General features: G+C 44.2%; 1 protein-coding gene across 1 annotated transcript; it reads left to right on the forward strand.

Moving 5' to 3' along the window:
- Positions 1 to 12: 12 nt before the first annotated feature.
- Positions 13 to 27,610, forward strand: CCT3 (chaperonin containing TCP1 subunit 3). The gene is given in 14 exon segments (NM_001132509.1): positions 13 to 158; positions 2,429 to 2,490; positions 3,397 to 3,447; positions 3,540 to 3,602; positions 4,636 to 4,732; positions 11,558 to 11,675; positions 15,648 to 15,834; positions 17,640 to 17,789; positions 19,083 to 19,215; positions 19,383 to 19,464; positions 24,347 to 24,527; positions 25,377 to 25,622; positions 25,883 to 26,014; positions 27,275 to 27,610. Coding segments are annotated over 14 exon segments (1,638 nt in total). The 5' UTR covers positions 13 to 127; the 3' UTR covers positions 27,380 to 27,610.
- The last annotated feature ends 249 nt before the right edge of the window (positions 27,611 to 27,859 follow it).

Consider the following 27,859-nt stretch of genomic DNA (forward strand, 5'->3'; position numbering starts at 1 on the left):
GAGAGTAGCGGGTTGAGGTGTAAGCCCTGAGGAGGCAGCGTTTTCTGGGCTTCTGTCTGGTTGTCTCTCTCCAGAAGGTTCTGCCGGTTCCCCCAGCTCTGGGTATCCGGCTCTGCATCGCGCCGCCATGATGGGCCATCGTCCAGTGCTCGTGCTCAGTGAGTTTTGGGGATGCCAGGAAATGGACCCCCTTTTCGCCCTCCTCTGTCCATACTTTTCAGTGTTGCCCCAGCTCCGTCCCGCCCTGACCCGGCCACTGAGCCTTGCAATCATCATCTTCATTTTGGAAGTCCAGTGTCTCGCTTTCCTCTCTTCTCTTAACCTATTCGCTTCTCTTCACAAACTCAAACTGACCTTATTCTCGCCGAGCCTCTTTTCTTGACGTGTGCTTCTCTTGGGAAGCTCTTTCCCACTCCGCGTTCTGTCCCTCAGCCCCCACGCTTCCCCCGCCCCTGCACCCTTTCTAGCCTGATTGTCGCTATATAGCTGCACGAATAACGTTTTTTGTTTTTTTGTTTTTTTTTCAGTTAGGTCTAGCTTTATATCCTTGGCCCATCCCTTAGCAGCGGTAATTTAAATGTTTCAATCTGTATTACGGAGTTAATAGTATTTCCTAGTAGAGTTGTGAGAATTAAATGAGGTAAGTCGGCAGACTGCTTAAAGAGGGTCTGGTAAATAGATAATATCCTTGGTCACTTTACGTTACATTTATTTTCAGTAACAGTCTCTTGAACAGCAACCCCTTTTCCCGAAGTAACCGTACTTGCTTCACTGATGTTAGATGTAATCGTTCCCTCTGTGTCCCCGGCGTTGTAATCTTTCCCACTAACCAGTTGGGTTTTCCCAGATTTCTCGACTGGTCACCTTTTCCCTTTGGAAGATCCCTTATTTTTTTTCTTTTTATTTTTTGAGACAGAGTCTCGCTCTGTCACCCAGGCTGGGTTGCAGTGGCGCGATCTCTGTTCACTGCAACCTCTGCCTCCCAGGTTCAAGCGGTCCTCCTGCCTCAGCCTCCCGAGTAGCTGGGAGTACAGGCGCGCGCCACCACGCCCGGCTAATTTTTGTGTTTTTGGTAGAGACGGAGTTTCACCATGTTGACCAGGCTGGTCTCCAACTCCTGAGCTCAGGTGATCCGCCCACCTCGGCCTCCCAAAGTGCTGGGATTACAGGCGTGAGCCACCGCGCCTGGTCCCTTATTTTTTTCTGATGAGCACCACTTCCGTTGTCTTCCTTTGATGTTTCCATTCTGTGTGTAACTTCTGTACCCCATCTGCAGAGCCTGGCCAGCCATCTCCCCTCCCTTACTGTCTTCTGTATACTGAATGCCTTTCAGAGTTATTATTCATTATCTCTGTACCTGGGAAATAACTTTTAAGGAAAAAAATAAAATAAAACTTAACGCTATTTTGGAAAAAAAAAAAAAAGCCTTCTTCTTTCTGATGGATTGTAGGTCCATGCAGGTTTTTGGTTACAGCTCCCTGAGATAGATGTAAATCCTAAGCATTGTGGGTGTTTTGGTTCGATGGGACTGGATTGAAAGATGTACAGACTTAAATTGTAAGGGAAGGTAATTTAGAGAGAGGAAGGAAATAAACATTATGTTGGTTTGGTTATAACCACTGGCTTGTCTCCACTGAGATGGCCTGGGGGTGAGTGGTGTATTTGCAAAGCTCCTTTCAGGTCTGCATTAATCTTTGGCATTAGTTGGCTGTGACCGATTAGGCTCCCCGTTAAAGTATGTAGTCAGTTCTTAGTGATGGTAAATGGGTTACTGAGACCTTCTTATTATATCCGATTATGAGGTGACTATATAATTTATCTTGTAAACTGTTGAGTGTGTTCTAAACAGTATGCTGTGGGGGCACTATCACTATTATGCTGGACCTGTTAGAGTATGATCCCCCTATCCAAGCAGAAAAATGTGAATCCTCAAACTCTTTCCCTGCTTACGTAAAGCAATGAATGGTCATTTCTTAGGGTCACCAGCCCTTTGAGAATCTGATAATAGCTGTGGATCCTCTTTCCGGAAAAAAAAATTGTAGTATCTCTCATTTTCTCACATAATCTCAGGGAGTTCACTATCCCATTAAGGCCCATTCATGGATCTCAGGTTATGAATCCCTGCTGTAAATATATGAATATTTGGTTAGAAGAAAAGTATTAACCAAGATTCCAAAGTTATTTCTTAATATACCAAGGGTTGAAATACAGAAGGAAATTAACAGCCATAAGGACATATGTTTACAGTTTTTTGAGATATGGTTGACATAATAAACTGCACTTATTTAATGTGTAGAGTTTGATAAGCTTTGCTCTGTGGATATACCATGAAACCTGCATTCTTATTTTTCAAAGACGGGGAAATACATAGCTTGTGTACGATGGGGCAGTGCTGGGCTGTTGACTCTTGTGTTTTTATCTATTTTAGGCCAGAACACAAAGCGTGAATCCGGAAGAAAAGTTCAATCTGGAAACATCAATGCTGCCAAGGTCATAAATCTTTTAAGTGTTTATGGTAGTTTGTCTCCAGCTATCTTCCCTGGTATTTGGTCGTAGCCATATGTCCTGTGCATCTAGACTTTATCTAGTGGGCAAATAGGTAGAGGAAAAGTTGACCTTTTTCAGAACATTTTCCTGATGATGTTAGGGGAAAGGAAGCCCTCCCCTTCTGAGTTAGGACTGATAATCTTCTTGTATTAACTTGTACATTATTCTGTTGCTGTGTATTGTTTTATAGTATTCTATTTGTGTTTGTCTCCCATACTAAACTGAGTTACTTGAACGTAAGTACTTTATTCCCTTTTGTATTCCTAGTGCCCACTGTAGATCTTGGATAGATATTTGGTAAATGTCTTTTGAATGAAATAGTGAAGTAGCCTTATATCTGATTTAGGATGGTGTAGAGGCCACCGTCATGGAAAGAAATACTAAGACATGGACTTGTAGTAATTAGGACTGCTGCGAAACAAGCTCTGAGAGCCATTCCCCCCTTATTCTTGAGAAAAGTTATTTCTGTATCCATCCTGAAAGCATTCCCAAGGGGAGAAAAACAACAGAGGTAGCCACATCATATATCTAAAGTGGCATGCTATGTCTAAAGTGATGGCTAACCATGCTTTAGGGGTGTCATTAAAAACACTGACACTGGCCAGGCACAGTGGCTCACACCTGTAATCCCAACACTTTGGGAGGCTGAGGCGGGTGGATCACTTGGGCCCAGGAGTTTGAGACCAGCCAGAGCAACATAGTGAGACCCCTATCTAAAAATAAAATGAAATTAAAATAAAATAAAACACTGGCTCTGTGGGTTGTTCACACCCCTTTCCCCTATTACTCCAACATTCTCACACTGTCCTCTGATTTGTGCTTGCGTATTTTATGTTCCCTTTCCATTAGACTATTGCAGATATCATCCGAACATGTTTGGGACCGAAGTCCATGATGAAGGTAGGCTTATCTCTTCCTAAAACTCTTAGACTACAATTTTTTTCTTCCTGTTATCTAGGACACTTTAAATATAACCTTTGCTTTCATCTTAGATGCTTTTGGACCCAATGGGAGGCATTGTGATGACCAACGATGGCAATGCCATTCTTCGAGAGGTGTGTTTTGTTTTTGGTTTTGTTTTTTTGCTTTCTGACAGTTCTGTAAACATAAAGGACCTATTAAGATACAGGCTCTGATTAGTTTTTTTAGGGCTGCTATAACAGATGACCAGAAACTGGTTGGCTTCAACAACAGAAATGTATTATCTTATAGAATGCAGCTAGAAGTCTGAAATAAAGGCGTCAGCAGGGCCATGCTCCTTCTGAAGTCTCTAGGGAAGAACTCCGCTTCTCGCTTCTGATGGTTGCTGGCTTTCTTTGGCATGAACTTGGTCTCTGCCTTGGTCTTCATGTTATTCCCCTTGTGTGTCTCTTACACAAGGACACCGGTGATTGGACTTCAAGCCCACCCTAATTCAGAATGACCTTATCTAACTTAAAGTAAAAATCACAGGTTCTGGGAGTTATGACTTCAACGTATCTTTTTTTTTTTTGCGATGGAGTCTCATTCTTGTCACCCAAGCTAGAGTGCAGTGATGTGATCTTGGCTCACTGCATCCTCTGCCTCATGGGTTCAAGCAATTCTCCTGCCTCAGCCTCCTGATTAGCTGGAATTACAAGCGCGTGCCACCACACCCGGCTTAATTTTTGTACTTTTAGTAGAGACAGGGTTTCGCCATGTTGGCCAGGCTGGTCTCAAACTCCTGACCTCAGGTGATCCACCTGCCTCCGCCTCCCAAAATGCTGAGATTACAGGTGTGAGCCACCGTACCCAGCTGGCTTCAACGTATCTTACTGAAGAACACAATTCAGCCACAATGGCGCTTCCAGTAAATAAGCTAAAAGATATCATTCTGTCCTCTGGAAGCTTTAATAGTTGAGTTCATGTAATACATTTTTTCCCAAAAAGGATTTGGAAAGTGGTTTACTTAAGCTATTTGGGGTGCCATTTTTAATCTTTCAAGATATGGTAAAACATTAAAGGGAAAGTAAGTACGTATAGAAGCAAGAAGCCCAAGAGTTAGGGCCAAGCTTCATGAGTTAAGAGGTCTTTGAATAGTGTGAATTCATTAGTGATCTACTTTTTTAGATTCAAGTCCAGCATCCAGCAGCCAAGTCCATGATCGAAATTAGCCGGACCCAGGATGAAGAGGTTGGAGATGGGACCACATCAGTAATTATTCTTGGTAAGAGGAGAATAGGAGGTTGATAAGGAAAAATTAGAAATAACACCTGTGTCATATTTTAAGAAGGAAATTCTGTTACGGATCCACTAATTACAGATATTTAAATAGTTTATTGGTTATTTTCTATGTATTCTCTCCAGTTGGGTATAAAACATTTATATGAATAGGGTGAGTTATGCAAATCTGGCTGATAAAGTAATAGTTAATTCTCTTTATTCACTTTAAGTTACAATATTCTTTTTTTTTGAGACAGTCTCGGTCTGTCACCAGGCTGGAGTGTGGTCGCGTGATCTTGGCTCACTGCAACCTCCACCTCCCGGAGTATAGTCCCAGCCTCCCAAGTAGCTGGGACTATAGTCACGTGCCACCATGCCCAGCTAATTTTTGTATTTTTAGTAGAGACAGGGTTTCACCATGTTGGCCAGATGGTCTCGATCTCTTAACCTCGTGATCCGCCCTCCTTGGCCTCCCAAAGTGTTGGGATTACAGGCGTGAGCCACCACGCCTTTCAAGTCACCACAAACACTGAATTGGCAAATAATAAATCTTTGCTTCTATAGGAAATATAGGGTTAGGTACCTATAAGCCTCTGGTCACACTTTCATTAACTGATAAATATATACCTTATTGTTTGTGTTTGTCTTCAGGACACCCATCTAATATATATAGTTGATTTATTAGCATTGAACTCATAGCCCATAGCAATATAACTCATGCCTGGACAAAGCTCACCTAACGTATTTTCTCTGTAAGGCATATCACAGCCTTCTTGCACATAGAAGCATTAGATAGCACTTAAGCACTACACTTGTGAGCCACTATAAATACCGAAATCATCAAGAAAAATGTGAAAAACATAACCTTAAATATACTGCATAAAGGACACTTTTTTACAGTGTGAGAGCTAAAGGCCTTGTTTGACCTCACCTGGGAATGTCATTGTGTGACTCAAATTTTTTGCCATTCTTTGAATTTCCATGAATGACTATGAAAGTGTCATGAATATTGATTTTGGGGTTACAAATAATAAGAAATGAAATCTTTAGGATAATGACCCTGGGCTACGTAAGTTTAAAGACTAATCTTTCTACTTCCTATAGGATCATAAAGAATTATTTTTCAAATCTTGGCCTATTGCCTTTATCGTGTAAATGTCAAGAGGATAGTAAAATTTTTATACTAGAAACACTGGTTTTAAAAAATCTGATTGCAACCAAGTGTGGTGGCTGACGCCTGTAATCCCAGCACTTTGGGAGGCCAAGGTGGGCAGATCACGAGGTCAGGAGTTCGAGACCAGCCTGGGCAACATGGAGAGACCGCATCACTATTAAAAAAAAGTTAAAATCAACTGGATGTGGTGGCACACACCTGTAGTCCCAGCTATTGGGGAGGCTGAGGTCGGTGAGGCAGGAGGTTGAGGCTGCAGTGAGCCATGTTTGTGCCACTGCACTCCAACCTGGGCAACAAAGCAAGACCATGTCTCTTTTTTTTTTTTTGAGATGGAGTTTCACTCTTGTTGTCCAGGCTGGAGTGCAATGACCCAATCTCGGCTCACTGCAACCTCCCCCTCTCGGGTTCAAGCAATTCTCCTGCCTTAGCCTTCCAAGTAGCTGGGATTACAGGCATGGGCCGCCATGCCTGGCTAATTTGTATTTTTAGTAGAGACAGGGTTTCTTCATGTTGGTCAGGCTGGTGTCGAACTCCCGACCTCAGGTGATCTGCCCACCTCTGCCTCCCAAAGTGCTGGGATAATAGGTGTAAACTACCACACCTGGCCCAAGAGGGACTATTTTAAAATAAGGGATGCTAATTTTATGTATTTATTTATTTGTTTGTTTGTTTATTTATTTTTTGAGACAGAGTCTTGCTCTGTCGCCCAGGCTGCAGTGCATTGGCGCAATCTCAGTTCACTGCAACCTCCACCTCCCAGGTTCAAGTGATTGTCCTGCCTCAGCTTCCCTAGTAGCTGGGATTACAGGCGCGCGCCACCACGCCTAGCTAATTTTTGTATTTTTGGTAGAGACAGGGTTTCACCATGTTGGCCAGACTGATCTCGAACTCCTGAGCTCAGGTGACCTGCCAACCTTGGCCTCCCAAAGTATTGGGATTACAGGTGTGTGCCACTGCGCCCAGCCAAGGGATGCTAATTTATAGTGTTGGCCCACATACCTAAAAATAAAGTTCTTAATCAAAATTATTATTATTTATTTTTTGTAGAGATGGGGTCTTATGTTGCCCAGGCTTGCCTCAAACTCCTGGGCTCAAGCGATCTCCTGCCTCAGCCTTCCAGAGTGTTTTTCTTTTTGAGATGGAGTCTTGCTCTGTCACCCAGGCTAGAGTGCAGTTGTGCAGTCTCAGCTCACTGCAGACTCTGATCCCAGGTTCAAGCGATTCTCCTGCCTCAGCCTCCCGAGTAGATGGGATTACAGATGCCCGCCACCGCGCCCGGCTAATTTTTATATTTTTAATAGTGACGGGGTTTCATCATGTTGGCCAGGCTGGTCTTGAACTCCTGACCTCATGATCCACCTGCCTCAGCCTCCCAAAGTGCTGGGATTACAGGCTGTGAGCCACCGTGCCTGGCTAAGCCTAGCTAATTTTTCAAATTACATTTATTTATTTATCTTTGAGACAGAGTCACCCAGGCTGGAGTGCAGTGGCACAGTCTTGGCTCACTGCAGCCTCCACCCCTGGGGTTCAAGTGATTCTCCTGCCTCAGCCTTTCTATTAGCTGGGATTACAGGTGCCCGCCACCATGCCTGGCTGATTTTTGTATTTTTAGTAGAGATGGAGTTTCACCATGTTGGCCAGGCTGGTCTCACCACGCCTGGCCTTATTTATTTATTTATTTTTATTTTTAAATTTTATTTATTTATTTTTGTGTGACAGAGTCTCACTTTGTAGCCCAAAGCTAAAGTGCAGTGGCATCATTTTGGCTCACTGCAACCTCTGCCTCCTGGGCTCGTGATTCTCATGCCTCAGCCTCCTGAGTAGCTGGGATTATAGGCGCATGCCACCAAGCCCAGCTAATTTTTGTATTTTTAGTAGAGGTGTGGTTTCACCATGTTGGCCAGGCTGGTGTCAAACTCTCAACCTCACGTCATCTGCCTGCCTCGGCCTCCCAAAGTGCTGGGATTACAGGCATGAGCCATAGCGCCTGGCCCTATTGTACTGCATTTTGAGAATGGTGAGTTGAATGAAAATGTGCTTGAGAGTCACAGTCAACTAGTCCATCTTTAGATCCAGTTCTTTTGAGGATTCAGAACATAGCCAGTTATGGACTTTTAGGGAAAACCTGGAAGGATGAAAGAGGAGGGAGGAAAGATTTCATATGCTTTTTTATTTTTTATTTTTTGTAATAGAACATGAGCTTTACATATCAGACAAAATTTTCTAGCTGATAATTTCAGTTGAATTATCTAGAGATAGTGGGTAGAATAAGTATCCATGAGTCTAAGTATCTTAGATGTAGATGGATTTAAGAATGTGAAAAACAACACTTGACCAGCCCTAAAGAAATCTCCTGTTACAGTTCTAATAATTTCTTAATAGGGCATATCCTTTTCTAAGTTATCTTACTCAGGCTTTTGGTTTTTTTTTTTTTTTTTGAGTCAGAGTCTCATACTGTCGCCCAGGCTGGACTGTCGCCCAGGCTGGAGTGCAGTGGTGCGATCTCGGCTCACTGCAGCCTCTGCCTCCCGGGTTCCAGCAATTCTGCCTCAGCCTCCCAAGTAGCTGGGGTTACAGGCACCCGCCACCATGCCCAGCTAATTTTTGTATTTTTAGTAGAGACGGGGTTTCACCATGTTGGTCAGGCTGGTCTCAAACTCCTGACTTCAGGTCCTCCCACCTCAGCCTTCCAAAGTGCTGGGATTACAGATGTGAGCCACCATGCCCAGCCACTCAGCCATCTTTTAAAATGCAATAAAATGCTGCTTAATGATGGGGATACGAGCCGGGCACGGTGGCTCACGCCTGTAATCCCAGCACTTTGGGAGGCCAAGGTGGGCGGATCACGAGATCTGGAGTTCGAGACCATCCTGGCCAACATGATGAAACCCTATCTTTGCTAAAAATACAAAAAATGAGCTGGGCATGGTGGCGCGTGCCTGTAGTCCCAGCTACTCGGGAGGCTGAGGCAGGAGTATCACTTGAACCTGGGAGGCGGAGGTTGCAGTGAGCCCAGATCCCACCACTGCACTCCAGCCTGGCGACAGAGCGAGATTCCGACTCAAAAAAAAAAGAAAGATGGGGATACGTTCTGAGACAAATGCATTATTAGGTAATCTCGTTACTATGCAGACTTCATGGAGTGTGCTTCACAAACCTGGGTGGTATGGCCTACTATATACTTAGGCTGTATGGTATAGCCTATTGCTTCTAGGCCACAAAGCTGTATAACATGTTATGGTACTAATACAGTTATAATACAGTGGTAAGTATTTGTATGATAAGCATAGCTAAACATATAAAAGGTATAGTAAAAATATGATATTATAATCTTATGGGACCACTGTAATATATGTGGTCCATTGTTGGCCGAAACGTTAAGTGGTATGTGACTGTATTTTTTTATTATTTTTCTTTCAATATACATGATCGACACTTTGAAATTGAAACAAAATATATTGAATTCAAACACTGGAGCACATACTAATGAATAACATATTATGTACATTTTTAAAAGCTTATTTTACCTGCCAATAAACAGATAGTACAAGCAATTTGTGCAAAAGGCTTTTGACAAAAAGAATATTTACAATACTCTCTTTATACTTTTTCTAGAAATAAGCTTTTTTGTGTGTGCGTTTGTATCTGTGTGTTATTTTGTGTGTGTCTATTAGAAAGTAAAGACAAATTTTATTTATTTATTTATTTTGAGACAGAGTCTCACTCTATCACCCAGGCTGGGGTGCCTGGGCACAGTCTCCACTCACTGCAACCTCTGCCTCCCAGGTTCAAGCAATTCTTATGCCTCAGCCTCCCAACTAGCTGGGATTACAGACACCCACCAACACACCTGGCTAATTTTTGTATTTTTAGTAGAGACAGTTTCACCATGTTGTCCAGGCTAGTCTCAAAACTCCTGGTCTTAAGCGATTTGCCTGCCTCGGCTTCCCAAAGTGCTGGGATTACAAGGCGTGAGCCACCGTTCCCAGCCAGAAAGTAAAGACAAATTTTAAAAGAAGGAGATGTTTTACCAATAATCCCTTATCCATTGGGTAAATTGTATACATTTTCTTTTCTTTTCTTTGTTTTTTTTTTTTGCGATGGAGTCTCATTCTGTGGCCTAGGCTGGAGTGCAGTGGCACGATCTTGGTTCACCGCAACCTCCGCCTCCCTGGTTCAAGCAATTCTCCTGCCTCAGCCTCCCGAGTAGCTGGGAATACAGGCGTGTGCCATCATGCCCGGCTAATTTTTGTATTTTTAATAGAGACGGTTTCACCATGTTGGCCAGGCTGGTCATGAACTCCTGACCTCGGGTAATCTATCCGCCTTGGCCTCCCAAAGTACTAGGATTACAGACGTGAGCCACCGCGCCCAGCCTTAATTGTGCACATTTTCTAATTTTTATTTTTTATTTTTTTGAAACAGAATCTTGCTCTGTTGCCCAGGCTGGAGTGCAATGGTGCGATCAACGGCTCACTGCAGCCTTGACCTTCTGGGCTCAATGAGTCCTCCCAACCCAGCTTCTCGAGTAGCTACAGGCACATGCCACCGTACCTGGCTAATTTTTGAATTTTTTCGTAGAGACAGGGTTTTGCTATGTTTCTCAGGCTGGTCTAAAAATTCCAGAGTTCAGGTGATCTGCTCACCCTAGCCTCCCAAAGTGCTGGGATTATAGGTGTGAACTACCACATCCAACCCTGAATATTCTTTCAGAGGTAAGGTTTTGTGTGTTTTTAGTTCAAGCAGTTTGACTACATCCTAAGGTATAAAGGTACTAATAAACAAGTCAGTTTTTCTTTTGTGCATTTTTCTTTATTTTAGAGCCTTCAGGGAAATTTTTTTTTAGAAAGATCAAAAGAAGGCCAGGCGTGGTAGCTCACGCCTGTAATCTCAGCACTTTGGGAGGCCAAGGTGGACAGATCACCTGAGGTCACGAGTTCGAGACCAGCCTGGCCAATCAACATAGTAAAACCCGTCTCTACTAATAAAGTACAAAAGTTAGCTGGGTGTGGTGATGCATGCTTGTAATCCCAGCTACTTGGGAGGCTGAGGTGGGAAAATCGCTTGAACCTGGGAGGCAGAGGTTGCAGTGAGCAGAGATTGCGCCACTGCACTCCAGCCTGGGCAACAGAACGAGACTCCTTCTCAAAAAAAACCAAAAAGATCAAAAGAATAAGTAAGCCCTGGAATCAGTCTTTCATCATTTTATTTATTGAGACAGGGTCTCACTCTGTCACCCAGATTGGAGTGCAATGGTGCAGTCATGGCTCATTGCACCCTCAACCTCCCGGGCTCAAGTGATCCTCTTAACCTCAGCCTCCTGAGTAGCTGGGACTGCAGGCTCGTACCACCACACTAAGCTAAATTTTAAATTTTTTTGTAAAGACAGGGTCTCACTATGTTGCCCAGGCTGATCTTGAATTTCTGGGATTACAGGTACGAGCCACCATGCCTAGCCTGGGCAACAAGGATGTTTTCTGTATAAATTGCCCTGTCTTATACAAAGTGTAAAATTTGGAATACTGTGAATGGCCCAATGTCATACATTTTGGGAGAGTCTGATTTAGGAGACTATTTTTTGGAAGAATAATGAAGTTACTTGCCTTGATATCCACATATTTTTAAATATTTCTATGGTGCTTGTATCTTTTTCAGCAGGGGAAATGCTGTCTGTAGCTGAGCACTTCCTGGAGCAGCAGATGCACCCAACAGTGGTGATCAGTGCTTACCGCAAGGCATTGGATGATATGATCAGCACCCTAAAGAAAATAAGGTATCTTGGGGGCAAGAAATAGGTAGTATCAAATATGAGAGGCCTGGCCAGACATGGTGGCTCATGCCTGTCATCCCAGCACTTTGGGAGGCCTAGGCGGGCGGATCATGAGGTCAGGAGATGGAAACCATCGTGGCCAACATGGTGAAACCTCGTCTGTACTAAAAATACAAAAAATTAGTTGGGCGTGGTGGCGCATGCCTGTAGTCCCAGCTACTCAGGAGGCTGAGGCAGGAGAATTGCCTGAACCAGGGAGTCAGAGGTTGCAGTGAGCTGAGATGGCCCCGCTGTGCTCCAGCCTGGTGACAGAGCGAGATTCCATCTCAAAAAAAAAAAAAAAAAAAAAAGCCAGGTGTGGTGGCGCACACCTGTAATGCCAGCTACTCAGGAGGATGAGGCAGGAAAATTGCTTGAAACCAGGAGGCGGAGGTTGCAGTGAGCCAAGATCTCTGCACTCCAACCTGGGCAACAAGAGCGAAACTCCATCTGAGAAGAAAAAAAAGAAAAGCATGTATTACTTCTAGCTTCAGGGAATTTTAGTTAAGGTTTAACATCGTGTAGAGTCATGTAGAGCAGTGTCTTGAATAAAAGTTTTTGTTTAAAAAGTAAAACCTGGCAGGGCTCGGTGGCTCACGCCTGTAATCCCAGCACTTTGGCCCAGGTGGGTGGATCATGAGGTCAGGAGTTAGAGACCAGCCTGGCCAACATGGTGAAACCTCGTCTCTACTAAAAGTACAGAAAATTAGCTGGGCATAGTGGCAGGCGCCTGTAATCCCAGCTACTCAGGAGACTGAGGCAGGAGAATTGCTTGGACCCGGGAGGCGGAGGTTTCAGTGAGCTGAGATTGTGCCACTGCACTCCAGCCTGGGTGACAGAGTGAGACTCTGTCTCAAAAAAATAAAAAGTAAGACCTGGACTGGGCGCGGTGGCTCACAGCTGTAATCCTAGCACTTTGGGAGGCCAAGGCGGGTGGATCACTTGAGGTCAGGAGTTCAAGACCAGCCTGGCCAAGATGGTGAAACCTCATTTCTACTAAAAATGCAAAAATTAGCTGGGTATGGTTGCATGCGCCTGTAATCCCAGCTACTCCGGAGGCTGAAGCAGGAGAATCACTTGAACCCGGGAGGGGAGGTTGTGGTGAGCCAAGATTGCACCATTGCGCTCCAGCCTGGGCGAACAACAAAACTCCATCTCAAAAAAAATAAAAATAGGGCTGGGCGCGGTGGCTCACGTCTGCAATCCCAGCACTTTGGGAGGCTGAGGCGGGCGGATCACAAGGTATGGAGATCGAGACCATCCTGGCTAACATGGTGAAACCCCGTCTCTACTAAAAATACAAAAAAATGAGCCGGGCGTGGTAGCAGGTGCCTGTAGTCCCAGCTACTTGGGAGGCTGAGGCAGGAGAATGGCATGAACCCGGGAGGCAGAGCTTGCAGTGAGCCAAGATTGCGCCACTGCATTCCAGGCTGGGCGACAGAGCGAGACTCCATCTCAAAAACAAATAAATAAAAATAAAAATGTATAATATATTCTTTTTTCCATGCCCGACTGGAAATAGTTTGGTTTTTTTTCTTTATTTAAATATTCTACTCATATGGTTTAGTCACTAGATGCATAAGTGTTTAGTAATTTGGTGAGGTTTGTATTATACTGCCTGCTCCTTTTTTTTTTTTTTTTTTTTTCTCTTGAGACAGAGTTTTTGCACTTGTTGCCCAGTCTGGAGTGCAATGGTGTGATCTCAGCTCACTGCAACCTCCGCCTCCTGGGTTCAAGTGATTCTCCTGCCTCAGCCTCTTGAGTAGCTGGGATTACAGGCATGTGCATCCACATCCGGCTAATTTTGTATTTTTAGTAGAGATGGGGTTTCTCCATGTTGGTCAGGCTGGTCTCAAACTCCCGACCTCAGGTGATCCACCCACCTTGACCTCCCAAAGTGCTGGGATTACAGGCGTGAGCCACCACACCCGGCCATATACTGCCTGCTCTTAAACAAGTTGTACATTAATATCTTTCTCTGGCACACTTAAGAATGAGGTGTTTGACCTAATTATTTTTATGCAGTAAGATCTGTGAGAATGTAGAGGTACCCAAAGGTTTTATTGTATGGAGCTGCACACTTAGAAAGCCTTTTTTTTGAGATGGAGTTTCACTCTTGTTGCCCAGGCTGGAATGCAATGGCTGGATCTCGGCTCACCGCAACCTCTGCCCCCTGGCTTCAAGCAGTTTTCCTGCCTCAGCCTCCTGAGTAGCTGGGATTATAGGCATGTGCCACTACGCCTGGCTAATATTGTATTTTTAGTAGAGACGGAGTTTTTCTCCACATTGGTCAGGCTGGTCTCGAACTCCCGACCTCAGGTGATCCGCCTGCCTCGGCCTCCCAAGGTGCTGGGATTACAGGTGTGAGCCACCGTGCCTGGCCCAAAAGATTTTTTTTTTTAATCAAGTAATAACTGCCTACCTAGAACACTTTAATCTTATTAAAAAAAATTTTTGGGGTCGGGAGGGATCTCGCTCTGTTGCCCAGGCTGGAGTGCAGTGGCATGATCTCGGCTCACTGCAACCTCCGCCTCCCTGGGTTCAAGCAATTCTCCTGTCTCAGCCTCCCAAGTAGCTGGGACCTCAGGCGCATACCACCACACCTAGCTAATTTTGGTATTTTTAGTAGAGATGGGGTTTCACCATATTGGTGAGGCTGGTCTCAAACTCCTGACCTCAGGTGATCCTCCCACCTCGGCCTCCCCAAAAATTTATTTTTTAGAGATACGGTCTCACTCTGTTGCCTAAGCTGGAGTGCAGTGGTGCAGTCACAGCTTACTGCAGCTTCCAGCTCCTGGGCTTAAGCAATCCTGCCCCAGCTTCCCAAGTAGCTAGGACTATAGGTGTGTCCACCACACCCTGCTAACTTTTTTTATTTTTCATAGAGATGAGGTTTTGCTATGTTGCCCAGGTTGGTTTTTAACTCTCGGCTTCCAGCTATCCTCAGTCTTCCAAAGTGTTGGGTTTACAGGCATGAAGCATGGCACCCAGCCCCCTTTATCTTATATACTATTTTTGGAGTCATTGCTTTTTCCCAAAAGTCCATAATTCAACCATTTAAGGTATATTGTGTGCCTTTCACTGTTAAAAGAGGGATTTTGTTTATTTTGGGGTTTTTTTGAGACGGAATCTCACTCTGTCACCCAGGCTGTGGTGCAGTGACATGATCTCAGGTCACTGCAACCTCTGCCTCTGGAGTAATTGGGACTACAGGCACATGCCACCACTCCTGGCTAATTTTTTTATTTTTAATAGAAATGGGGTTTCACCATATTGGCCAGGCTGGTCTCGAACTCCTGACCTCAAGTGATCTGCCTGCCTTGGCCTCCCAAAGTTGCTGGGATTACAGGCGTGAGCCACCGTGCACAGACAAAAAAGAGATTTTAGCATTATGTGAAAATATCTTGTGAGGAGAGACTGAAAGTAATATAAAAATGATAAATACATAAAATGTGTTTACAGTAACATAAAAACACAAAGATGACCAGTTGGTGGTCATCTTTGACCACTGTGGCACACCATGAGTTAAAATTTGCTGTTCAAAATGAATGATTTGATGAAACTCTTAAAGTTGGCTAGTTATGGGATAAAGTTTCACAGAAAAAAATATGTCTTGACCTGAGTTGTAAAAGTTGAGAAGTTTACTTGGTTGAAGCAGAAGATAAGGAACAAATTATTTTACTGTAATCTTTGTATGTAAGTGTAAAGGGTTGCTCAGGGAATTAAGGCACCTTCTACGGATGAGTTGTAATCTTGCTGAAAGGCAGAGGAATGGACAAAGTTTACCTCCTAATGTCCTTTTAGTTTCCTCCAAAGGAAGAAGTCCCCTTGTTCTGCCTCTTGGTCCATTATTATAGTCACTGAGGTATAGATAAGGCACATCTCTGCATATCTAACATGCCTTCTTCACATATCGTCTGGTGTTCTTTTCTCTAGTATCCCAGTCGACATCAATGACAGTGATATGATGCTGAACATCATCAACAGCTCCATTACTACCAAAGCCATCAGTCGGTGGTCATCTTTGGCTTGCAACATTGCACTGGATGCTGTCAAGATGGTACAGTTTGAAGAGAATGGTCGGAAAGAGATTGACATAAAAAAATATGCAAGAGTGGAAAAGGTAAACTTTCGCAGCGTATACATTGGGTCAAATTATGTGTTAGCATAAGTCATCTCACTTGTGAAGAAATAGTTTGTTTTTCATGCAGTTGTTTGTTTTGTTTTTGAGACAGAGTCTCAGCTTGTTGCCCAGGCTGGAGTACAGTGGCACAGTCACAGCCCACTGCAGCCTCAAGCAAATCCTCTGATTTGCTAAGACTACAGGCACATGCCACTGTGCCCAGCGAATTTTTTTTTCTTTTTGTAGAGATGAGGGTCTCATGTTGCCCAGGCTGGTCTTGAACTCCTGGCCTCAAGTGATCTTCCCACCTCAGGCTCTCAAAGTGCTGGGATTACAGGTATAAGCCATCACACCCTACTTGAATGAAATAGTTTTAAATCAGAGCAAGGTATGTTTTTTGTTTGTTTGTTTTTTTGAGATGGAGTGTTGCTCTGTCGCCCAGAGGCTAGAGTGCAGTGGTACAATCTCGGCTCACTGTAGCCTCCCACCTCTTGGGTTCAAGTGATTCTCCTGCCTCAGCCTTTAAAATAGCTGGGATTACAGATGCCCACCACCACGCCTGGCTAATTTCTTTTTGTATTTTAAGTAGAGACTGGGTTTCACCATGTTAGCCAGGATGGTCTCGAACTCCTGACCTCAGTGATCTGCCCACCTTTGCCTCACAAAGTGCTGGGATTACAGGGTGAGCCACTGCACCTGGCCAAAGCAAGGTATCTTTAGTTAGAACTGGGAAGAACTGTACTTGCTGCCTGGAAACAAAAACCTAAAGAGGCTACCAAGTAGGAATTTCTTCAAATAATTTTGTTGTTACCTTCACTGCTATCCCTACACAAAGTTTATGAGGACAAGGGACAGGCTTATTGGTGTCTCCATGTTTGCGTATTTGCATACATCAGTCATTTGGTCAGGATATAAGCTTAACAAGGGCTCTATTATATAGTGCTATTATAATAGTAAGCCCCAGAAAGCTCTCTCCTCTGTACTAAATTTCATTAAGATCAAAAGGTTTAGTAGTATAACTTGTGGCCAGTAGATGGAGCCCCAAGCCTAAAATTCTCTGGCAATATATTTATTTTTTTAATTGGAGAGACCTAAGCCCTTACTTATTTATTTAAATAGCAATTGGGTCTCGATGTGTTGCCCAGGCTGGTCTTGAACTCCCAGCCTCAAGGGATCTTCCTGCCTGAGCCTCTTGAGTAGCTGGGATTTTAGGTGTGAGCCACTGTGCCTGGCTGATAAGCCCCTCTAAGTCTTTTGTCAAGTCATTGAATTTCTGTGGGTCTCAGCTGACCTTTAAGTTGAGTGTCATGGTCTAAAATTGGTGTATTTCCTAGTGGGAAAAGAATGTGATTCCAACCATATTTTTGAGCTTCATCAAAGAAAGGTACTTTAGAAACCTGAAACACTGGGCCAGGCGCGGTGGCTCACACCTGTAATCCCAGCACTTTGGGAGGCCGAGGCAGGCAGATCACGAGGTCAGGAGATCGAGACCATCCTGGCTAACATGGTGAAACCCCATCTCTACTAAAAATACAAAAAAAAATTAGCCGGGCGTGGTGGCGGGTGCCTGTAGTCCCAGCTACTTGGGAGGCTGAGGCAGGAGAATGGCGTGAACCTGGGAGGCGGAGCTTGCAGTGAGCCGAGATCGCGCTGCTGCACTCCAGCCTGGGCGACAGAGTGAGACTCCATCTCCGAAAAAAAAAAAAACCTGAAACACTGGCTGTTTGGGAAAGATGAACATCTGGGAAGGAAATTAAGAAATTGTCTCTTGATTGTGGATTAAAGTGCAGTTGTCTTTTGTTCAGATACCTGGAGGCATCATTGAAGACTCCTGTGTCTTGCGTGGAGTCATGATTAACAAGGATGTGACCCATCCACGCATGCGGCGCTATATCAAGAACCCTCGCATTGTGCTGCTGGATTCTTCTCTGGAATACAAGAAAGGAGAAAGCCAGGTAAGGTTCTTGGCCTTGTTCCTTAAAGTAGATGCAAGAATCTGACTACAAATATGAACAACAGAAATAAAAGGTGTGTTTATTGCATGCCTTCTGGGTGCATAGTGTACACTGACTCTTAGAACAATCCTTTAGAATAGTTGATATTGATTTCATTTTACAGATGAGGAATCTGAAGCTCAAACAAGTTAGGTTAATTGCTTGAGAAATACAGCTAGTATTGGCCAAAATCAAGATTTGAACCTGGTCGTGTTTGGCTTGTTTTATACGATCATGCTGCCTTTCCTAATGCACCAGGGGAACATAAGGTAGGAGTTAATTCAGCTTTGAAGTACTAAAGGAGAATTTCAGCTCGATGCAGTGGCTCACACCTATAATTCTAGCACTTTGGGAGGCTAAGGCAGGTGGATGGCTTGAGCCCAGGAGTTCAAGACCAGCCTAGGCAACATGGCAAATACCGTCTTTATTAAAAAAAAATTAACTGGGTGTGGTGGCATGTGCCTGTAGTCCCCACTACTTGGGAGGCTGAGGCGAGAGGATTGCTTGAACCCAGAAGGTCAAGGGTGCGGGGAGCTGTGATCACGCCACTGAACTCCAGCCTGAGCAACAGTGATTTCTAGAGGGCAGGAGGCTCACAAGGCTCCATCACATTTGGAAAGAATAAGAATCAATTAGTGGGAAGAATTAAGACCCAGAATTTTCATGCACACTGCCAGGACAGATGTAGGATTGGACTGGGTGGTCAGAGACCTTAGAAAGGCCAAACTCAACACGAATTGCTGTGTAACTTTCAGTTCTGGTTGTTTTATAATGATATAACTAGAGCTGGCCGGGTGTGGTGGCTCACACCTGTAATCCCAGCACTTTGGGAGGCCAAGGCGGGCAGATCATGAGGTCAGAAGATCGAGACCATCCTGGCTAACATGCTGAAACCCCGTCTCTACTAAAAATAAAAAAAAAATTAGCCGGTGGTGGTGGCGGATACCTGTAGTCCCAGCTACTCGGGAGGCTGAGGCAGAAGAATCACTTGAACCCAGGAGGCGGAGCTTGCAGTGAGCCAAGATCACGCCATTGCACTCCAGCCTTGGCGACAGAGCGCGATTCTGTCTCAAAAAAAAAAAAAAAAAAGCAAAACTAGAGCTAAATTGGCTTATAGAGGTGTTGAGGTCATGGCTTTAACATAATTCTGACTCTGAGATACGTGGGAGAGGTGGGTGAAGGGAGTATAGTATGACCCTTAGAGCTTCACCAGTCCAGGGATTTTAAAATCAGTGTCTTTTCTTTACCACACAGACTGACATTGAGATTACACGAGAGGAGGACTTCACTCGAATTCTCCAAATGGAAGAAGAGTACATCCAGCAGCTCTGTGAGGACATTATCCAACTGAAGCCCGATGTGGTCATCACTGAAAAGGGCATCTCAGGTGGGACTTTGTTAATTTTTCCAGCCTACCTTTGAGGTAGACGAGAGTGGGTAATTTGTTTTCTCCCCTCATGTTTGGCAGGGGCATAATAGTGTCATGGTTAAGAGTACTTTGATTATAAAACCAGTTCAGAACCCAGCTTGACATCTCTACTCTTGGATTTGTAGATTTAGCTCAGCACTACCTCATGAGGGCCAATATCACAGCCATCCGCAGAGTCCGGAAGACAGACAATAATCGCATCGCTAGGTGAGTAGGCCAGGTAAAAACAAGACTTTTCTTCCTGTGTGTTTCCTTTTTGTAGTTGCATAACATAGTCATCATTACTTGAAAAGGTTTAATAAAGGATATAGTAATAGGTGGAAATAACCTTGACTTAACTGCCTGCCCTCTTCAGAAGTCCTCTAGTCCAACAGTTATTTACTGCGTGAGTCTCATCTGTACTGCCCCTAACCATTAGTGAGCAGCTTGTGCTTAGACATCTGTAATTGCTACCTTGGTGGGTGTCCGTTACATTTCTAAATAACTGCCTATCAAAGAGGTTTTCTTTAATGTCATTATGATTTTTGAATGAACATTCCAGAGTAACCTGTTTTAAGTGGCCTGGATTATAGCAGAACCATCAGTTTCCTCAGCTACATCCTTAACTGCTATTTATGCAACTCTAGATTGCATTCACTACTTCTGCACGATGTCTGTGCTCATAGACCATTCTTTTTAATAGACAAGGTCTTGCTGTGTTACCTAGGCCTGTCTCAAACTCCTGGGCTCAAGCAGTCATCCTGTTCTCAGCCTTCCCAGTACCTGAAACTATTGGCATGCGTCACCATGCCCAGCAAAGTTCATTCATTTTTAATTTATTAAAAAGCTGACAAATCTACCCCAACATAATATATCACAGATCCAAATCATATTTTATACTTATATACCCCAAAGGGTATTAACATGCATACACATAGTTGACTTCACATGGCCATGAGTTGGAGGGAGTGACAAGCAATTAGTCCTGCATTCATTAAACTTGGGTCAGACGTATGCAGTCATCCCTTGATATCCATGGGGCATTGGTTCTAGGATCCCCCCCTTGAATACTAAAGTTTGTGGATGTTTAACCCTTATATAAAATGGTATGCTATTTGTGTATAACCTATACACATCCTTCTATGCACTTTAAATCACCTTTAGATTGCTTATAATGCCTAATATAGCGTAAATGCTATATAAATAGTTGCTATACTGTATTGTCTTTAAAATTTATATTATTTTTTGCCGTTGTATTATTGTCCATCCCCCCACCCCACCCCCCCTGCCATATTATCGATGCATGGTTGGTGGAATCTGGATGCGGGACCTGCGGATATAGAGGGCCAACTCTACTTAAGTGTTTGCTTCTTTGGTACAGTCTTATTATTGGCCTGGAGACTCAACTGGGCAGTACAGGATGGGTTATATCTAGAAATTACCATTATATAGTATAGACATGTTAATTTTTTTCTTTTATCTTTCTTTTTTGCAGGTTCTAATTCTCTAGTTGAAATATGTACATGTTAGATATGCATGAGAACTAATTTGTCCAGATTTTAGTAACCACAACGTATATTTTGAATTCAACTATATCTGGTTATAGTAGTAATGACTAGTTGCCTTAGGTGTACAGTTGACTCTTGAACAGCTTGGGGGTTAGGGGAATCAGTCCCCAAGGAGTTGAAAATCCATGTATAATTTTTTGACTCCCCCACTCCTAATAGCTGACTGTTGACCCGAACTCTTACCAATAACACAATTAACTATCACATATTTTGTATATCATATGTGTTATATACTGTAGTCCCTTAAATAAAGTAAGCTAGAGAAAATGTTATTAAGAAAATCATAAGGGCAGGGTACGGTGGCTCATGCCTGTAATCCCAACACTTTGGGAGGCCAAGGCAGGTGGATCACCTGAGGTGAGGAGTTCAAGACCAACCTGGCCAACATGGTGAAACCCTGTCTCTAATAATAAAACAAAAATTAGCTGGGTGTGGTGGTGCATGCCTGTAATCCCAGCTACTCGGGAGGCTGAGGCAGGAGAATTGCTTGAACCAAGGAGGTGGAGGTTGCAGTAAGCTGAGATGGTGCCATTGCACTCCAACCTGGGTGACAAGAGTGAAACTGTCTCCAAAAAAAGAAAATCATAAGGAAGAGATAACACATTTACTATGCCTTAAGTGGAAGTAGATCATCATAAAGGTCATCATCATCTTCATGTTGAATAGGCTGTGGAGGAAGAACAGGGGCTGGTCTTTCTGTCTTGGGTGTCAGAGGCAGAAGAGTGGTAGAAGGGGAGGCAGGATGGGCAGGAGGCACACTTGGTGCAACTCAATGGAAATACATCGTAATTTGTCTGACTTTTGCTTTTTTGTTTCTCTAAAAATATTTCTGTATAGTACCAGTCCCTCTTCCACTGCTTCAGCTTCAGTGCCTCTATCATAGAAGGGTCCATATCATAAAAGAAGTCAAAAGCAGTCTTGAATAATCAGAAGCCTTCTGCCAGATTGTCTAATGTCAGTTTGTTTTCTGGCACTGCTGCTTCTACATCATCTTCCTCATTGTCTGGCACTGGTTTGGAAGCAGTCGCCTCCATCAAGTCATCTTCTGTTTGTTTTTGTTTTTTGTTTTTTGTTTTTTGTTTTTTTCGAGATGGAGTTTTGCTCTTGTCGCCCACGCTGGAGTGCAGTGGCACAATCTCGGCTCACCACAACCTCCGCCTCCCGGGTCCAAATGATTCTCCTGCCTCAGCCTCCCGAATAGCTGGGATTACAGGCATGAGCCACCAAGCCCAGCTAATTTTGTATTTTTAGTAGAGACGGGGTTTCTCCAGGTTGGTCAGGCTGGTCTTGAACTCCCGACCTCAGGTGATCCGCCCGCCTCAGCCTCCCAAAGTGCTGGGATTACAGGCGTGAACCACCGCACCTGGCCTGTCGTCATCTGTAAATTCCTCTGGTGTAATGTCTGTTACTTCTTGAGTTTCTCCAAGATTCATATCTTGAAACCCTTCACCACCACGCCAATTTTTTTAGCCACATCCACAGTCTCTTTCATGATTTCCTTGATTGGCTCTGTCATAAATCCTACAAAGTCATGTACAACATCTGGACACAGTTTGCTCCTGCAGAAATCTATTGTTTTGGGCTTGATGGCTTTCATAAGGCTTTATCTATAACAACTGTGGCATCTTCAGTAATGTAATCCTTTCATATTTTCATCGTGTTCTCTTTGTTGGGGTTCTCTTTCATAATGTTGACGATTTTTTTTTTTTTTTTGGAGACAGTCTTGCTCTGTCGCCAGGCTGGAGTGCAGTGGTGTGATCTTGGCTCACTGCACCCTCCGCCTCCTGGTTCAAGCGATTCTCCTGCCTCAGCCTCCCGAGTAGCTGGGACTACAGGTGCGCACCACCATGCCCAGCTAATTTTTGTATTTTTAGTAAAGACGGGTTTTCATCATGTTGGCCAGGATGGTCTCGATCTCTTGACCTCGTGATCCGCCCGCCTCAGCCTCCCAAAGTGCTGGGATTACAGGCATGAGCCACCGTGCCCAGCTGACGGTTCTTTACATGAAGTACCATGTGTAATAAGCCTTACAGGTCCTTCTCTGACTGTGTGGTCTAGAGTATTTGAATGTCTTCAGTGTTGAACTCATGGGGCTCTGGGTAGCCAGGGGCATTGTCCAACATCAGAAGCACTTTAAAAGGCAGTCCCTTTCTGGAAAAGTACTTCCTGACTTCAAGGACAAAGCATCGATGGAAGTAATCCAGAAAAAGTGTTCTTGTTGTCCAGGCCTGGTTGTACAACCACAAGACAAACTTGACTGCCCAAGGGACAAGCTGACTTCTTTGCAGAAAATCCTGGTGCTCCCTTCTCTTTCTTACTAATAAATGTCATTTGTGGCATAATCTTCCTAATTAGGTCACTTTCATATACATTACAATTGTATTTAGGCAGATACCATTTCTCCTCAATGATTTCTCTTTTTTTTTTTTTTTTTGAGACAGAGTCTCACTCTGTCACCCAGGCTGGAGTGCAGTGGTGCAATCTCAGCTCGCCGCAACCTCTGCTTCCTAGGTTCAAGCGATTCTCCTGCCTCAGGCTCCCAAGTAGCTGGGAGTACAGGCGTGTGCCACGACACTTGGCTAATTTTTTCTTGTATTTTTAGTAGAGACAGGGTTTCACCAGGCTGGTCTCGAACTCCTGACCTCAAGTCATCCACCCACCTCGGCCTTGCAAAGTGTTAGGATTACAGGCGTAAGCCACCAAGCCCAGCCCTCAATCATTTTCTTAATGGTATCTGGGAACATGTCTGCTGTTTCTTGGTCAGCAGAAGCTGTTTCCTGCTATCTTGACATTTTAAAAGCCAAACAAACCTCTTTCTAAAATTATCAGACCATCCTTTGCTGGCATTAAATTCTCCAGCTTTAGATCTTTCACCTTCCTTTTCTGATGAGGTATCATAATGATTTCACATTTTCTCAAATCATATTAGTGTGTATAGGTATGCTTTTCTTACCTACATAAAACCTGCATTTTCAATATGAGATTAATAGGTATATTTCTCAAAAAGCACAGGGTTTTCACAGCTGCTGGCGTAACTGCAATACTGCTGTAACTGCAGTGACGGCTTCAGTTTTTTTTGTTGTTGTTTTTTGGTTTGTTTTCTTTTTTCAGATAGGGCCCACTCTGTTATCTAGGCTGGAGTGCAGTGGCATGGTCACAGCTCACTGCATCCTTGATATCATGGTTTCAAGGGATCCCTCACCTCACCCTCCTGAGTAGCTGGAGCTACAGGTATGCATCACTATGCCCAGCCAGTTTTTTATTTTTTGTAGAGACAGAGTCTTGTTACGTTGCCCGGGCTGGTCTCAAACTTCTGGGCTCAAGCAATCCTCCTGCCTGGCCTCCCAAAGTACTGGGATTACAAGTGTGAGCTGCTATGCCTGGCCCCCGAAAATCTTTTTCACCAGACAGGCAAGACCTCTTAAGTGATGTTTCCAACAATCCACTTTTGCCCTTATCCCTAGCTACAGACGCTAGAGACTAGGGAAATGGGTAAAAGTATCTGAAATCATCTGATTCTCCCCACCTCTTCCATCCAATAGAGCCTGTGGGGCCCGGATAGTCAGCCGACCAGAGGAACTGAGAGAAGATGATGTTGGAACAGGAGCAGGCCTGTTGGAAATCAAGAAAATTGGAGATGAATACTTTACTTTCATCACTGACTGCAAAGACCCCAAGGCCTGCACCATTCTCCTCCGGGGGGCTAGCAAAGAGATTCTCTCGGTGAGTTAGTAGCCTTGGATGTGTGACCAGATGAAGTAGATCACTGGACTTCTTGAGAGTTTCCCAAAGGGCCTAAAATAATTCTGTGGTCCATTTATAGCTATTTAATTTGGACCTATAGCCACGAATTCCTTTTCTGCTTCCTTTTTTTAATTAAATAATTTAAAATTTTAAAAATTGTAATCATAAAATTTACCATCTTAATCATTTTAATTGTACAGTTCAGTAATGTTAAGTATATTCATGTTATTGTGCAAGAGATCTCCAGAACTTTTTCATCTTGCAAAACTAAGACTCTGTATCCATCAAACAAGATATCTCATTTCCTCCTCCCTAGCAACAACTGTTTTCTTATTTTTTACGTTGAAGTTATGAATACTACTTTTTTTTTCCTCATTGAGGCTAAGTAACTTTCCCAAAGGCACATAGCTAGTAAGTAGGAGAGTGTACAACACCATGCAACCTCCTAAAAGATACAACTAGGAAGGGATGGAATGAATAGGTTATGGCTCTTATCTAGCAAGATACATGCTGTTTATTTCCAGATAACTAGCAAGGGATGAAATAGGTTATTGCTCTAATCTAGCATAATGGACAAAGACCTAACTTTATGGTTGGGTAACACCCCCAAACCCTTTGCAGATATCACTCCCTGCCACCCTATATTATAGTCATGAGTTATATATTCTCAGGTAAATAATCTGCCCTGCCCAGTAGGGGATCCAAGGACCTTTTCTAGTTGCCCTCCTTGGTGGTTTACTAACTTTGGCAGTTAGGAAGTCCTTTTGGTGCCTCTGATTTTATGAGTCATCAAGCTTTGGCTTCATACTGTCTGTTTGCTTCTCCAAGGAAGTAGAACGCAACCTCCAGGATGCCATGCAAGTGTGTCGCAATGTTCTCCTGGACCCTCAGCTGGTGCCAGGGGGTGGGGCCTCCGAGATGGCTGTGGCCCATGCCTTGACAGAAAAATCCAAGGCCATGACTGGTGTGGAACAATGGCCATACAGGGCTGTTGCCCAGGCCCTAGAGGTCATCCCTCGTACCCTGATCCAGAACTGTGGGGCCAGCACCATCCGTCTACTTACCTCCCTTCGGGTGAGTTCCTCTCCAAGCTTTTCTTTTGATGGAGTAGGGAAAGCTGTGTTTGCCCTGAGGGGAAGGTTCATATCTGGCTATCCAAATTCTCTTTATAGTTTATTCCTTGAAATCTTTCTCTCCTTTTAGTTTTTGACTTGTTTGCTGTCATTGCCATTTTTCCCTATCCCTTCCATACTGGTCCATTATTTTTTACTTCATTTTTTACCTGATGTTTTCTGTTAACTTATTTTCCCCTTTACTTCTTGCTTCAATTGCAGGCCAAGCACACCCAGGAGAACTGTGAGACCTGGGGTGTAAATGGTGAGACGGGTACTTTGGTGGACATGAAGGAACTGGGCATATGGGAGCCATTGGCTGTGAAGCTGCAGACTTATAAGACAGCAGTGGAGGTAAGGCACCCTAAAATATGTACATGCTGTTTAAATTATTTATTTATTTGTTTATTTATTTATTTATTTATTTTTGAGACGCAGTCTTACTCTGTCGCCCAGGCTGGAGTGCAGTGGTGTGATCTCGGCTCACTGCAGTCTCCGCCTCCCAGGTTCAAGCAATTCTTGTGCCTCAACCTCCCAAGTAGCTGAGGCTGCAGGCATGCGCCACCACTCCCAGCTAATTTTTGTATTTTTTAGTAGAAATAGGGTTTCACTGTGTTGTCCAGGCTGGTCTCAAACTCCTGACCTCAGATGATCTGCCCGCCTTGGCCTCCCAAAGTGCTGGTGTTACAGGCATGAGCCACCATGCCCAGCCCGGTCTAGGCTTGAAGGGAGGGGTAAAGAAGGCGGAATATTCCTCTAAGGTATTCCAAGGCATTCTACCTCCCTAATTATCTTTAGGTCATACTAAAAGCAAGATAATATAGCCACAATCTGTGTCACTTGCTTAGGGAGAACTGCATTTTTTTTTTTTTTTTTTTTTTTGGAAACAGAGTATTGCTCTGTTGCCCAGGCTTGAGTGCAGTGGCACGGTCGGCTCACTGCAGCCTCCACCTCCCGGGTTCAAGTGATTCTCCTGCCTCAGCTTCCCAAGTAGCTGGGATTACAGATGCCTGCCACCACACCTGGCTAATTTTTTCTATTTTTAGTAGAGATGGGGTTTTACCATGTTGGCCAGGCTGGTCTTGAACTCCTGACCTTGTGATCCGCCTGCCTTGGCCGACCAAAGTGCTGGGATTACAGGTGTGAGCCACCACACCTAGCTGAGAACTGCATTTTCCATTCAGGACTGAAAAGGCCAGGCGTGGCGGGTCACGCCTATAATCCCAGCACTTTGGGAGACTGAGGCAGACGGATCACGTGAGGTCAGGAGTTCAAGACCAGCCTGACTAACATGGGGAAACCCCATCTCTACTAAAAATACAAAATTAGCTGGGCATGGTGGTGCAGGCCTGTAATCCCAGCTACTTGGGAGGCTGAGGTAGTAGAATCGCTTGAACCCGGGAGGCGGAGGTTGCAGTGAACCGAGATCATGCCACTGCACTCTAGCCTGGGTGATAAGAGGGAAACTGCGTCTCAAAAAAAAAAAAAGACTGAAAAGGTAGATTTCAGACAAAATGGCAGTTCCGTAGTAGGATCTAGGTGATAGATCTAAAGGAAAGAAAAGTGTCCTTTCCTTCTCTGCTGACCTCTTTGCATCTGTGGTTTTTCTTCTAGACGGCAGTTCTGCTACTGCGAATTGATGACATCGTCTCAGGCCACAAAAAGAAAGGCGATGACCAGAGCCGGCAAGGCGGGGCTCCTGATGCTGGCCAGGAGTGAGTGCTAGGCAAGGCTATTTCAATGCACAGAACCAGCAGAGTCTCCCCTTTTCCTGAGCCAGAGTGCCAGGAACACTGTGGACGTCTTTGTTCAGAAGGGATCAGGCTGGGGGGCAGCCCCCAGTCCCTTTCTGTCCCAGCTCAGTTTTCCAAAAGACACTGACATGTAATTCTTCTCTATTGTAAGGTTTCCATTTAGTTTGCTTCCGATGATTAAATCTAAGTCATTTGAGAAAGTTGTTATGTGTTTTTCAACCTTGGGCCATCTCTCTTATCTCCTGGCAAATAGGGGGAGGCAGAAAACCTTACTGGGGAGGGAAGGGAGACCTGGAATGAGGGCATTCAGACTCTTTTGCCTTCTTGAGGGAGTAGTCTTCAGACTTCTCAGTAAATTTTGGTTGGAAATACCCTTTTGGAGTTGAAAGGATAATACTGTAAAGCTTACAAAGCACCATTTTGCAGTCACCACCCAAAGAACAAG

The sequence above is a fragment of the Pongo abelii genome, chromosome 1 (genome assembly GCF_028885655.2).
Source record: "Pongo abelii isolate AG06213 chromosome 1, NHGRI_mPonAbe1-v2.0_pri, whole genome shotgun sequence".
NCBI classification, from domain to species: domain Eukaryota; kingdom Metazoa; phylum Chordata; class Mammalia; order Primates; family Hominidae; genus Pongo; species Pongo abelii.